This window comes from Strix aluco, chromosome 3 (genome assembly GCF_031877795.1).
Source record: "Strix aluco isolate bStrAlu1 chromosome 3, bStrAlu1.hap1, whole genome shotgun sequence".
Classification (NCBI taxonomy): domain Eukaryota; kingdom Metazoa; phylum Chordata; class Aves; order Strigiformes; family Strigidae; genus Strix; species Strix aluco.
This window is the reverse complement of record NC_133933.1, coordinates 56,803,098-56,818,131: the sequence shown is the minus strand read 5'-3', so window position 1 is coordinate 56,818,131 and position 15,034 is coordinate 56,803,098. Positions and strand designations below refer to the sequence as shown.

Below are 15,034 nucleotides of genomic sequence, written 5' to 3'. Positions count from 1 at the left end.
GGCATAACAGGGGTTCCAATATCACCCTCCTGTCAAGTCCAAATACTGAAATAGTATGAATTAGCCCTTCTCAGAATTGTGAGATTACCTTCAAATCCTGATATTCAAATTAACCGATGTTCTTTCTTCTTAGCTTCTAGTTTGCAGATCTCTGATGTGCCAGAGATAATTTTTGTCATAACAGTGTGAAAACTTTTAACCTAACAAAGAAAAACTGAAATTCCTGTGCAGTAGTCTTCTGATACTGCCAGCGTTGCAAAACCTATGGATAAAAATAGCTGAAATACCACGTTACTTGCTTCTAGATCTGACTTTTTAGAGCTGCAGCTCTACTGCCAGTAGCATAAAGGACAAGCATGATCTTCCTTAAGATGCAGGCACTATGGAGCGGCCAGTGGGAAGGAGCACAGCTACAAGGAACAAAGGAACTGCAGAGCTCGATCTGAAGGAGGTGGTCCTCAATAAGGGACCTCAGCAGAGGTAGGGAGATGCCAGGGAAGTAGAGACTTGGTTCCTCCCTAGGAAGAAGGTGGTGGAAACAAGAAAGGACTAAGGAATTGTAGTCCAACTGAAGACAGACCTGGACTTTTCAAAGTTTTTACCTTCCCTAGCAGGGCAAAACTTCCCCAGAGGAAGTCAGCTTCTGGAAGTCCCCAACCTGTCTGCAAACACCTAGTGCAGTAACCAGCAACTTTTGCATGTTTTCCCAGAGTTCTGAAAAAATTAATACTTTCAGAAAACTGTAATTTCTTCTGCAAATTTATGTGCAACAAGAGTCCACAACTATAGGACTGCCAGTCATTTCACATAGCCCTAACGCCAAGACTTCCCAAGTGCTGTACTGCAGGGAGTTCTCTGCATTCCAGGGATTTGCCATCAACCCAGACAGATGCTTAAAAACACCAGTGGGATGCATCTGTCAGAGAGCTGCCTCAGTGGTGTCACAAGGCAACATGGGTCCACCACCAGCTCTGGCAGATCCAGGCATTAGGTTTGCTGACTTGCCTCTGTGCTAATTTGTCCATTCATCTCTTCGGGTGAGAAGATCCAGTGAAAAGCTGGAGTTTCTCTGGAGCAGCAACAGCCCTATGAAGCAGCAGAGTTTTAACTGTAAACCTCTGTGCCTCAGGTAGCTGGCTGCTTACTCTCTGCAGTCTTGGATTAATTAGACCAATGTAGCAGACTTTGCCCCCTGCAGTTCAATCTCCAGTCTCTGGGCTTGAAAGACCATTCCAGATGTCACGAACATTGTGTGTCCCTACACAGACATAGTCAGAGCCTGGTGAGGCAGTGAAGTGGGAACCCTAGAAGCATCTTCATTTCAATTAGTAGTAACTTCCTCTTGCCTCTGCCTGCCTGGCTGTAGTTAAGACTTGTATTTGACGGTATGTATCAAAATAAAATGTCTTCTCCACAGCAGCATTGTCTCCTCCCCACACACCGTTTAATGACAGGTAGCTTCATTGACAGGGGTTACCCTGATTATTTAGAAAGTGGAAGCCCAAACAGTTCCCCTCCTGTGCAGCGAGAACATGCAAACTCCTTCTTAACGTTCCTCTTGGAAACACAACTCGGAAGCCCTACTGACAAGAGTACAGCAGATCTACACCCCCACCTAGTGGGAAATGCACAGCTCTGGTTCTCTAGGACAGGAGCGGCTTCAGCTCTGCAGTCAAAGGTACACACCTACCACGGACCCCCAGAGCAGCCTTGCTTTTTGAATCAAAGGGGTAATAACAGCTACGATGAAATCTGAGGGCATTACTTTTAATCATTAAGCAGAAGGCGCTTGGAGGAAAAGGCAGGTTAAGCCTACTAAGTTACCAGTATTTTATCTACTCAGTATCAGACACGACTGTAAACACAACTCTCTTGCTTTATGCTAGTAACTTCGGGAAAGTCAATGCAATAGGCTTCTAAAATGTTAGCAGAATGGCAGAGCAGCATTTTAAACCTATTTTGCTACACTAGAGAGAATTAAATTCTTGAACTCAAAACAAAGACAAGTCTTCTGTAAATAAAGAGGTTTTAATATGTCTAGAAGAACCTACCAGCTCACAAGCTGAGTCACTGACAGTGCTTTCTAGAGACAGTTTGGGGTTTACTTTTTTTTTTTTAAATACATGCTCTAGATAAAGGTGAAATAAATAACCATGAGGTGGAAAGTAGAAGCTGGAGGAAAAAAAGCGTCTTTGCTCTATTTCCATTTCTGGCTGCTCAGTGAAGACATCCACAGGTCCCTCCCGTTTCACAACCAGGATGAACACGCCACCCTCCGGGCTCGCTGGGACCGGCCACGCACCCACCTCACTACCTGCCACCGAGGGACAGCAGAAAGACTGCCAGAGCTCAGACTGGCTGGCCTTAAATTACTTTAATCTTTTCTAGCACGGAATGAGATACACATGCTTTGCAATTCATACTAGCCTTCAAAGGTCTTTTTACAGGTCAGAAAAAAAAAAAAATCACAAACGTGCACTTAGATTTTGCAGCAGCATATTACCCTTTGAGACCTGATCGCATCTGTTTCTGAAAAGAAGTTCAGCCACTGAAATCTGTTTGTAGTCTGCAAACCAAAGTCTCTAACTGCAGCAGTTTTGCCACCCATACGTACTGCTTATGCGATCACACTGATGCGCTTTGTTCTTCCAGCTCATAATACATGATCATTTCCAAGAGGATTTGGGTTAGGTACTGCACTTTGTTCTCCTCTTGAAAATTATTCCAAGTTCTCGTTGTAACACATTGTGGCCTACACCCCAATTACCTGTGTATACATACATGGCATCTTCATAGGGAACACAGTTAAGCAAGGACTGACAAAAGCTAGGCTCAGGGGGACTGTCACGATGCAATTCTTCTGCAACACTTCTGTTTGGCCCAGGTCGAAGACCGATTCAGCTAGCAGTGAAGTTAGAAAACTCACTGTTCCTGTCTCGCAGATTAAGTCTGCAAGTCATTTGATGCTCGTTGATGAGAGATACCCTGCACAGTTCAGGTTGGAGACAACTTTACACACACAGCTACTATTTTTACCATTAGGGTCAGGAAGCTCTAGGTAGAACAAACTGCTTTAGTAGTTTAGCTTTTCAGTAACGGGTCTTAGATTTGTCCGTTCAGACAGGGCATTAGGGCATTTGGCTGTAATGATTTGCCTTCCTGTTTCTCAAGACACACCTGCTCACCTCCACAGCAACTTCTGTAATGCAAAGTGCTACTTCTGAATAGCAACAGCAGTTCCATGTTTACTGCCTAACACAGATCAGTAAGAGGTTTATGCACGTTCACTGCCCAGTCGATAGCTTTGCTAGCAGACTTGCTAAATTACAGGCACATACTCCAGCTCCTAGTGTCACAAGAACCACTAGGGCTTTTTCCAGATGTCACAGAAGTTTGGAGTTAAGACAGTTTAAGCAAACCCTTCCTTCAAATGAACCACGCAACCAACCTTTGTCCTTTATAACTGTCCACCAGAACAAGCATTAAATCATTTTCATTGCTTCAGTGTTCCCACTATTTGCCTTCAACATTCAGTAAATTTTCATATTCCTGTTTCACAAACATTCCTGTTTGTATATAGCTTTGGACTTTCCACATTCAGGATACAAGGCAGCAGGACAAGCTCACCAGCTGACTGTAAGCAGATGAGCAGAGCTTCTTAACCTGGTGCACAGCAGAAACTGAGCCTCACCAGCACGTGTTGGGTCTCAACTACTGGTTTTAAAGCCTCAGCAAGAGCTGGCCCTGCTTAAGGAGCTCTCCACGGCTTACCTCCTCACTGCCTGGAGTCAACTCAGGCTTCCTCCACAGTTTAAGCACTCCCTTCCAGAGCACCCCTGTGCAGGCACCTTTACCTCTCTGTTCTGTAAGAGCACGCAGTATTGAGAAGATGCCCACCATACACATTACAGCACTCACCAACAAAACCCTTCCTCAGCATCACTCATTACAAGGAGGAACACTCCACTAAGGTTTTTTTATCACTGCTATATGGTATTTCACCATATCGTATCGTCTTGAATAAGTAAAGAAAGACTCCACTGTTTCCTTCATCTTCATGCAGACTCCATAGTAAACCCAATGTGCCTCCTCTGTACTTTGAAGCTACTTCTGGAAAGTAAGAAACAAGGGATTCCCTTCACATCTGAAGTGCCTATTCCCCTTCAAAAAAAATGCCACTGCTTCACTCCCACTCAATCCACCTTATCTGCAGGATTTCAGTAAACTGAAGTCTGACAGCAAAAACCTAAGTATTGGCCTTTACTAATCCAGATACCAACCCAACTTGCTTAAATTTAGCTTTATATCTACAGCTAACTACACATGATTTACAAGTTATGGTAAATACTGTTCCTTTCTCCCCCTAATAATTATCAACAAATTAATCAACTCTGTAATATTAAGTCCTTAAAAAGGATTTTCCTCAATAATCTTGCAACAGGAATATTTTGCATTAATTTAGCATTCTGAAACACTCAGAAGGAAACACTTGCAGACAAAGGCTGGGAACATTAAGTTAGGAAAATGAGTTTCAAAATAAACTGATCACCCCAGTAAAGAATTACAGCAAAGATTTAGTTTTGCATTGCCACACAAGTATAATTCTTTCTGCCAGAAACTTCTATTGGGGAAAAATCTATGTGATGCTAGTGTTTACTCATGGAGACTCAGGCTTCCTCTCCAAGTAGAAAATCTGAGCACAGTTTGTGACAGAGACTTCATTTGCCAGCCCTCCAGACTTAGAGGATTTTGCAGACAGCAAGAATACAGACCCTTCAGTAGGCTTTTTCTTTTTTTTTTAATTCAAGTCAAAAGCTGCCAGACTGATTACCAATAGACTTACTTTTCTTCATCACTGCTCTCACACCCTCAGAGGCAAACAAAGGATGTGAGGGATGATGTTTTAAACAAGATTATGAAGCAATCCAGACTTAAGCAGAAGCTCAAGCTGCATTTCTGAGATGAGAACTAGGCCTAGAGAAAAAATACCCCACAGTAGAAAAAAAAACAAAAACCAAAACACTCTGAAAGTGAAATAAGCCATGTTTGCACAACTCACTTTCATTTGCAACAGAGATATCTCATCAATCACAGCTTTGGTAAGTGACTAAAGACCAGGTGGTACCTTCTCTCCCTGCATCTGCTAATGAAAGGCAGTTCTTTCTTTATAGACGCATCTCCCCTTGACCTTACTTGATACTTCAAAATAGCAGCCCAGCAGTATGGTAATGTAAGTCTATTCCTTGTTTCCCTGAGAATCTATCCTGAATTTAAGAGGAGAATACCAAAAAAAACCTCAAAGAAAACTTACGCAAAAGGTACATATATGTCCAGTAGCATCCAGTCTGAAATACTTGCAACAGAATTAGCAAAAGAATCAGAACACACCAACCATTTCTTGTATCTTTCAAGACCACTTGGGCATGCTCCTTTACACCAGACAGTATTTCATTCCCACCTTAAGCATCAACTTTAACTTGTTATAACTGCTTCAGCAACACAGCTACGCAGAGACAATTTATGCTTGATATATGCACATAATCAGTCTCTTAAGTAAAGGACGTTTTAGGATATACTTGAACAACTAGTATGGAATGAGTATCATGTGCTGTCATTCAGTTCCTATATGAACAATTTATCCTGACCCAGTACTGTAATCTCTTGCCCAAGGTAACACTCCAAAAGCTAAGGCATCAGTGCGTTACATGAAGACCTCACTTAAAGAGAGCCAGGAACGGGTAGAGACGACTGAAGACAGTCAAGTCAGGCTGGCACAGCAATGTCTATTTCCCCTTTCACCTATCTTTTTAATCTGTAAGAAAGCTCCATAGCCTGTAATACCACAAATTACAAAAGGTGTTTCTCTTCTATCATTTTCAAATCAAGTAAGTAACTGGATGAGCTATTACTAAAAATGAGTCTCTTACAGACAGTTATAGAAGATTCTCCTTTTGAGTTTTATTTGTTTACAGCAACATGAAGTGCATGTTTCCACTTAGGTATTTTAGTGCAACAAGGAAATCCATTACTTCAATAAGCTTCAGCAAGGTGATCTATGTTTCTATATGCAATGAAAAAGATTATTTAACATGTCTCCCTTTGTCGCACAACAGTTTAAAGCTTCAAAACTCTAAGTAAATACTTCTCACAGAATTAAACAAGCAGACCCTTTGCTTGATTATGAAATGCTTTTGTTGGATGAGCTAAGTGTTTTCTGCAGTAGAACAATTCATTTGTAAGCCACAGGCACTACTACGAGAGTGGTATCAGAGCAGAAGTGGTGACATTTTAGTAGTCTGTGCAAGAATTCCACTCTACTTTTTGGAAGTTGCATATCTTGAAGATACATTCTCCCAGTTGATCACATTCCAGATGGCCTTCAAATAATCAGGTCGAACATTTTTATACTGAAGATAATAAGCATGTTCCCATACATCGATTCCTAGCAAAGGAATGAGACCTGTAAAAACATAGGGGGATAGATTTTGTAACTCTATGAAAACACACTTTACATGTAAAGTCTTACATTGCATCCCCAAGTTGTACCTGATTTCTGAGTCTTTATCTGCAGGAAGACAAAGAGCTCTCCAGCACATAGGTGCTTACTGCAACATTTTACAGAACTGTTTGCTCTCCACACACACACACACTGCATAAACTGAAAGAGCTGATTATGATAAACACCTATGAATACTCTACAACTGCCTTGAAGATGTAACTGAAACCAGATAAAGTAATCTTTGAAAGGTTTACACCTTTTGAACAGTTATAAAGGCATTTTCATGAAAGTTACACCATGAAGGAGTCTCTTGCCATGCCAGCTTGCTTCCAATATTTTAATCACAAGTTCTTCATTAAGTGTCTAATAACTTTCCTTGCTTTTGTGCTACAATATCCTTCTCACTGAATTTTAATGGGGACTTTTCATGTACAGGAGGGGTGAAATTTACCCACATTATGCTCTATCTCCCTATCTAAAATTATTCTTTTCTTTTTCCCACTGATAAGCAGGACATGGACTGCTGATGATACATGAAATTCCTTGTCATTCTCTATGAATTCTACAGTACATGTTTTAAAGACATCTGCAATAGGGTTTGGACAAACAGCCACTGCAGGCAGGATTCTCACTGGCCATGAGCTCTTCCCTCTGTGGAGAGTGTCCTGCCTGCCATCACTGCCATGTCACTCTTAAGCAAGTAAAAATATCTTCAGAAGTGATCATGGCCAGTATTATGCTGCTGGCCTAGCTGTAAGATTTAGTCCCATCCAAGGTTGATTTAATTGACACTCACTACTCTTTATCAATATTAAGGAAGCAGATTATAAGCCTTCCTTTTTAAAACCAGCCTATGTAGTAACAAGAGTTACTATGTACACCTGCCCCTCTCCTGTTGTCTGGCCTACACTGACAGTTATGTGAATAGCCCCCCTGCCAGAGAAAACAATCTAAAGGCAATAGGCTTAATCTTCCTCAATATAGGCAAGCTACTCCAGTTACTCAAAAATAATCCAAAGGAGCCCAGGCTAAAATTACTGTCTAACTGAGAGCACTTTCACAATATGCCCCATCTATTTCTCCTTTAACAGACTTTAAACCCCACTGCTCTTCATAGTTTTTAAGTCCTGATTTACAAATGCTGTTTTAAAAATTGCAACTTTTTTTTTTCACTTCTGCTAGTAGTAATATTCAGCTTTCCAGCCCTATTTACCCAGCAATTTCTTCTCAGTATTTGTCCACAAATCCCTTTTCAGATCTCATACACTTGCCTGGGAGATCTACAAAGAGAGAAGCAGAGGGGAAGGAAAGAAACCTGACCTGTTGTTCCTTGCAAAGGGTCTTGATTTGCACAAGCTGCTATTTGTAGGCGTCCCTGCTCTTTGTTATAGCCAAGCCACCCCCAGCCTGATCCTTGAACACCAACTGATACAGCTGTCAGCTTCTCCTTGAAGTTCGCGAAGGAACCAAAGTCACGCTTGATGGCTTCCATCAATTCTCCTTCAGAAAAAGCATAGAAAGATCACAGAACATCAGGTACTTAACATCTTTCAATTTCCAGCTATGACCTGAAAATAGAAGGAAAGGGGAGCAGAAGCATTTCGGCTCTGTGGGAAGGAAGTGTCTAGACACTAGGAAGTAGTTCATCAGTAATTAACAGTTCTGTCCCAACCTGCTTAAGAGGGCAAGAAGACTGGAAATAAATTAGTGCAGCAGTCAAATATGCTGTCCTCAAAGATACAGTCAGGGTGCTATCAACTGGACATTCAGCTGACATTCTTGTCTAAAAAGGAAAGGGAATGCCACAGAGGACTAGGAAAGAAGATAAGGAGCTAGTTTGCAAACCTAAAAGGACAACACTAAGTAGCTGTGATTTGTCTTAGTACAGTGAAATATTTGGACATCTTTGATATCAGTATAATGAACCTACACAATCGTAAGAGGTATTTAATCACTTCCCTCAGATTTTAGATTTACATCTGCTTCTACAGTTAAGTAGTCTATTTGATATGGGTAAGTAGGCTCTGTGATTAAATCCCTTTATTATTATTAAGCTAATCTGTGCTGGAACAAAGGGAACAGGAACTAGAATTTTTGAGTGTAACAATGCACTAACTACTTCTTTTCCCCTACACCCTAGTACACTGGGGTTTTCAGATATTTAAGTGTTTGCTCAAAACCTGAAGGTGTCTACACTCCTTTCTAATTAGCATGTGTAAGAAAACTTCATACAGTGCAATGCTGGAGAATTCTTCATTCTTCATTCCTTCCACCTTCAGACAGATGGTCTTGAAAATCTCTTGGTGATAGCTGCAAGTGCATCTTAAGACGGGCTTTAGCAGCCTTCCTACAAAAGCCTTGAACCATTCAGTTGAAACTGAAAGATGACATTTTAGGCTTACTGACTTTGACAGAAACTTCACAGAAATTGGGAGACAAAAATCAAGGCTTTAAAGCATCTTTTCGGAGAATGTCATCTAAAAACAAGCTCTATCAGAAACGGACTGATACCAGAACTGCTTATTGAAATTTCAGATTTGAAGCTTCAAAATTTTATGCTCTAGCCTTAACCAGATCATCTTCAGAGCACTTTGTACTTCCATGCTAGAGTCAAAAGGCGCAAGTAGATGTCATCTATGAACACTGAACTGGAGTACAAAGCACCTGAAGCTCACCAGTTTACAGACAGGCATATACCTAATTCAAAACCCCTCAAGTTTAACACAACAGCTTTTGTGAGATCTGCATTATAGAGCCTTTACCTTTAACTGCAGGTCACCACTCTATCCTTCCAAAGGGGATTTCTTCCTTTAGGCTTTAACTGCTAAACTGTCCCTATTCACATTGGAGCCACTAGGCTGGGTGGTCTGCAGCACAATTCCTCCCTTTCTGTGAACCAAGTACATATGGCAACTTAATTAGCATCGCCTGGTACAACTGTTTTCTCTTATGAAGACGGAAAGGACAATATACAGCAATAGCCAAGTATTTTGCAGTGTACACATAATCAGCTTTAGAAATTAAAAATACTTAGCACAGGGCTAGCTTTTTATATTCCTCGCTTGCATCCAAAAAACCCTGAATTCCTCAGAATTGTGATAACTGTCATATGGAAAGGCAAATTAAGTCCAAAAAAGAAAGATCCTTTAGACTCTTTCAAAGAGAAAAACGATCATCAGTTCTACTAGTTAATTAAAACTGAAAACCACTGTAACAAGCACTAACCTTTAGGCTCTCCTCCTCCATTAGGAGAAAGGTTTGTCCAGAAGATGGTGTGATTGATATGACCCCCACCATTGAACTTCAGTGCAGGCTGAAGTGACACCTGAGCTGTAACATCACCTAAGGATGCAGAAGATAAAAATACATAGATAAATAAAACCATCATAATCACCACAGTAGTCAGTAAGTTGCCACTAGGCCTCCATTGATCTCCAAAATCTTTCAAGTCTTACTAGCCTATAACAGGTCTATGGAAAACAAGGTTTGTGACTGTTATCCATATTTTAGATAGTCACTGACAAACCACATTAAAGATTTCTTTATCTTTGACCTTTCCTTACGCTGTAATGATATGTGATCTGCCACTCTTGCAACTATCAGGCAAGCCATACTACACATACAAGATCTACTGCCATTCTACAGCAGAATAAAGCAACTAGGACAGCCAAATCACTTTAAGGACCCAGCACTTGTAAATTGCTCAGTATTACCACTACAAGACAAGAATGCTGTTCACCCATTAGCTCACTGATTTGCAAACTAAGAATTTTTAAACTTCTTAAACAATTTACTAGGCAGTGAAAGTTGATGAGTACAGCGAGCACATACATGAACAAAATGTTCTTCTGCCTCTTATTTTTTGTTTTGTGGTGGCTTTTTTGGAGGGAGGTACTTGCAGGAAGAGATAGTGGCCCAGATCACTTTACTCCACATGACAGAACCCTGTAGCTGAAATCAAGAACAGACAACCCTGTACTTCCTCTCCACAAAATGTCATATTCCTTAAAGAATTCACTGGTGCCTTGTGCCTCTAAATGGTGTTGCACCACTTCAACACAAGTGTTTTGAATGCTATTTTGGCTTTTAAAAGAATTGAAACATTTCAAAGATTTTTGAAGTTTTTTTCTACCACATCAGTGGGGGCAGCTGTTTCCTCCACTCTCTCTCAGGAATGAGTGGTAGAAATCTTCTGATAGCAGTAAATGAGCAACCTTAACACAGACATGAAGGCAAGCTGCAAAGCAGTAGCACACCTGTCACGAAGGTTTTAATACAGGATTCCATGTTCTCAGCATCTCCTCATACCCTTCAGAAACTACAGACAGCTACAGGACTGGAACAAAGCATCTAATGCAGTTAGTAGAAACACTATTTGCTGAATTCAGGTATCAAGTTAAAGATGAGACATCTCTCATTCCCACTCAAATGGCATCTTTGGCACATTTTCCTTGAATTTTGCGTGCCTTAATGACACTTGAAGTTCATCCAGAGCATACAGCATATCACAAGCCAGAAATCCAAAAATAACCCAGAATGTCTTTAACATCTTCAGCACTCTTTATTCCACCATTCCTTAGAGTAACCTATTCCTAAAACCACTAGGAACCAGAGATGCCATTTGACCATTGTCCTTAAAACACAGTATTTGTGGTGCTGTCAGATCAGTCCTGCTGAACTCTGCACTGGAAAAGACAACGGGGGAAAAAAAAAAAGTAACTTGCCCCTAAGTTACAGCAAAAGTATCTTGGAATTTATTTGTATACTGAGTCCCTGGCCTTTGCTCCAGCTTACCACATTCCTCAACACACAGAGGACAATTCAGCAAACCAAAACAGGCAGCTTAGGGGTGCTCAAGAGAGTAGCCAGCTCAGCTTCTCAGTCTACCGAGATTCATTTGTTTCCTCCTAAGAGCAGTTAAGTAAAGCACCACAGGTCACATGACAGTCAGAGCAGGGAAAATTGTGGTAGGCACAAGTTTTCACTGAAAATAAGATTCAGTTTTTATCCTTCAATTAGCAGATCTTGCACATTTTGATGGACCAGTAATCAGAACCAGTTTATGCTGAAACAAAGTCCTGTGCTGTACCCCTAGCACAGAAGTACACACACATTTTCGAATAAGCTGACATAATAAGCCAATGGGACTCAACTCAGGACAGTCTTTATTTGAATTTTCTATGCAGATATAGATAGGTGAAGAACATGTTAAAGATAATGTGAAGAGAACACTTTTCTTTCTATTGCTAAAGCAAAAGCCATTGACAAGGTTCTGTTATCCAGAAGAGAAATTAGTGATCGGGCGTGCTATGTAACCCAACACTGAAAAGCAGCACAGAAAGATTTTTTGATCCTGCTTAAAGAATGGAAAAATAACGACAATACTGAGAGAATAAGGTGGCAATTCAGAGTCAAAAATATCTCAAGTGTCTGGTCTGCTTTGGTGTGCATTACCACCACCAATACATTACCCATTTGCAAAATAATGCCTGCAAAATTGTTAAGGAAAGATTAACCTTTACCTTAGACAGACCATTTCCAACAGCAAGCAATGAGACACTATCAAAGCATAGTATTTTTAAAAGATATCTCAGAGAATCCACAACACTGCAGATGTTTCTGCTAACCGGAAATTCTGCCACCACTAGTGGCTGAAGCCTTAGTCATTAAACAGCATTAGTAACAGCCACAGCAGATACACTGTTTTCTTCAGGCTGCCTCCTCAATTGTGTTTGCACTAATTAAATCTCCTGGAATACAACTTTTCTGTCCACTGCTGGCAGGACAAAGCAGCAGCCAATCTTGATTCCCTGATTCTTAATCAAATCTCATTAGTTCATTAATTTAGACAAGTTATTTTTAGGCTTACTTAGGCACTTGAAAAATCTCTATAAACTTTCATAGGTAACCAACATTCTCTATGCAAGCACACTGGCAATTATCAGGGGTACAGGGTTCAAGTTTACTCAGATATTGACAATTCTCTTTCATTCAAGCCCAAGCAGTTAAATTACACTGTGAAGCTACGTGGCAACCAGACAGAAGGGAGTCTATACACTAATCACTTCTTAGAGGTAAATTGATACTCTTTAGAAAGATCATCACAACAGAAAAACACTTCAGAAAATATTCTACTTTCTTGAAAAGATATACATGTTATTTCACACATTTTCATCAGTCCAACCGAAAGACTGAAAGGAGATTTGAAAAAAGCATTTAATGTTTCAGTGTAGTCCTGCTACAACTCTAAAGTTTTCACAGAAGTCAGCATATCTCAAGATGCAATTTGAGATCTTAACAAAAAAATCTATGATGACTTGCTGCGTATTTTAGTGTCTCACACTGGCATGAAACCTATATGACCCCTTAATCTGACCCAGTGGCATAACTGACACCCAAATTCAGATCTCTTCACTCAGTGTTGTATATGTTAACCACACATTTGTCCTACCTCCATTTGTAAACAAGATTATTTCACAAGAATCAGTGGAGCATCTGATGTGAAAACCATCAAGGTGCAGAAATTTGTCTTTATATGTTTGTTACTAACACGTCATTATAAAGTATTTGTTTAGTAAAATGACTGCAATTTCCTACTGCCTCAGTCTTTGGTTCAAGTTACTAATGTAAATATGGACTAAATCCACAACAATCTATGAATTTTCTTCTAGCTTTACAGTACTACAGAGAACAGAATTCATGCTTTTTAGTTATACCTAGTTTCCAATTACCAGCACCACTGAAGCTTACAATGAAAGCTTGTTCCCAATAATATTTCACCTTATTAACAAATCCAAAACTTTTAAAAAGAAATTATTTCCCCTAAAAGGAAGGGCTAACCATTTTTTTCTCTTACGTCATCTGTGTCAACTAACTTCCATTTCATCTGTTGACCGTGGATATACAAACCTTTTGCCAGTGCCTCTTTGTATTTCTCCTCCGCAACATTCAGGTTGTTCACATAAGTGGCATGATGTTTGCTGTGGTGCAGCTGCATGATCTCTGCATTAATATGAGGTTCCAAAGCGCCATAGTCATATGGCAAGTCAGGAAGAGTGTGCTTTTGCCTAGAGACCAAGCATCCCAATGGTGCTGTCAACTTGGCACCGATTCTAGAAGAGAAAAAAAAGAAAGTAGTCATCTTTTTCTGTACTTAGGTTTTACCACTGAAACCATGACTGTTATGATTAGCTGCTGTAAGTCCACACGGTGGTATCTTAGATAAAGAAGTCAAATTTCCATTTCTCCGAAGTTCAAAACAAGCACACTCTGTAACTTAATTACAGACATGAATTTACATAAAGGTCACAGATCTAGGGCTTCACAATGTAAAGCTGCCACTTCCCAAATCAAGCCCCCAGGCCCCTGCAGAAAGTCACACGCCCTCCCACACATGTGGGCAAGGCAAAGGTAGGGAGAGGAAGGGAAAGCCAGCAGTAACATGCTGACATTCGAAGCTTCCCCTAATCTTTATCGATTAAAAACAGAAGCCAAAATGTCCCTGGTAAGTTTCCCTCCCTCTCTCACTATGCAAAAGGTCCCTGCATTGCAAAATAAAAAAGTTGAAAACCCCACACCATTGCTGTGTTTTGTCAGGACTAAACGTCTTTAGCATTAACTCTTCTTGTGCCAACACACGTGCTTCCCTGTTCCTATGGCGGGTATCGGAAAACCACACGCTGTGTGACGACAGGGCAGCCGCGATGTCCAGCACAGAAAACCACGCAGGTTCTGGTTACCCTTCCCCATTTTAACACTTTGCACTTGCCACAAGACGTAACGACGACGACTATGATGAAAGGAGAACTGCTGGGCCTGGAAGAAGGTCAGCTCCTGACGCCCCTTTACGTTTCACTGGTGACCTTGGCATAAACCAGGGACAAACCAGCAGCAAAACCTCGGTGCCCTGAAGAGCAGCGATCCTGGCATGCAGGGGCGAGAGAACCCGGCGGCACTATGTCAGCTGACAAGAGCTGACCAGAGCCTGGGAGGGTGAAAGGGCAGCTGCCAGCAGGCCCCCGGCCACGCCGCTGACCGGGCCGGCGCCGAGCCCCCGCGGACCAGACAGCAGCAGGACAACCTCCCTCCTCCCGAAATGGCGGGGAACCGCAGAGTGGCGGTGAACGGCTGAAAGGCAAGGAGGGAGCGACCCCACCACCTCCTTCCCCTCCCGGGCGCTCGGGCCGCGGAGGGCGACGGCGGCGCGGCCGCCGCCTCATGCTGCGGAGCTCTGACCGCCATTACACTCCCCCACCCCTCCGCCGCTTGGTTCTCACCTGCCCGCCGAGGCGAGGCGGCACAACATGGCGGCTCTCTCGCGGCCGGGCGCTGCACCGACGGCGCTGCCGCCTCTTCGCCCGCCCCCGGCGCCGCCCGCCCCGCCTGCCGACGGGCAGCTGAGGGGGCCGAGCCTCGGCGAGTTGGAGGTTGACACAATGGTGCAGTCACCCTATTTCTTCAAATTGGGAAAAATACCTTTTTTTTTTTTTTCTTGAACAGTCTATGTAGCACAATATTATAAACAGAACCACCATA

General features: G+C 41.8%; 1 protein-coding gene across 1 annotated transcript; it reads right to left on the bottom strand.

Moving 5' to 3' along the window:
- Nucleotides 1–5,933: 5,933 nt before the first annotated feature.
- On the bottom strand, nucleotides 5,934–14,899 carry SOD2 (superoxide dismutase 2). Its single transcript, XM_074818664.1, has 5 exons — nucleotides 14,776–14,899; nucleotides 13,409–13,611; nucleotides 9,725–9,841; nucleotides 7,820–7,999; nucleotides 5,934–6,460 (listed from the first exon to the last, which is right to left on the bottom strand). Exons 1-5 carry the CDS (start codon nucleotides 14,802–14,804, stop codon nucleotides 6,315–6,317), a joined length of 675 nt encoding a protein of 224 aa, XP_074674765.1. The 5' UTR covers nucleotides 14,805–14,899; the 3' UTR covers nucleotides 5,934–6,314.
- Nucleotides 14,900–15,034: the final 135 nt, after the last annotated feature.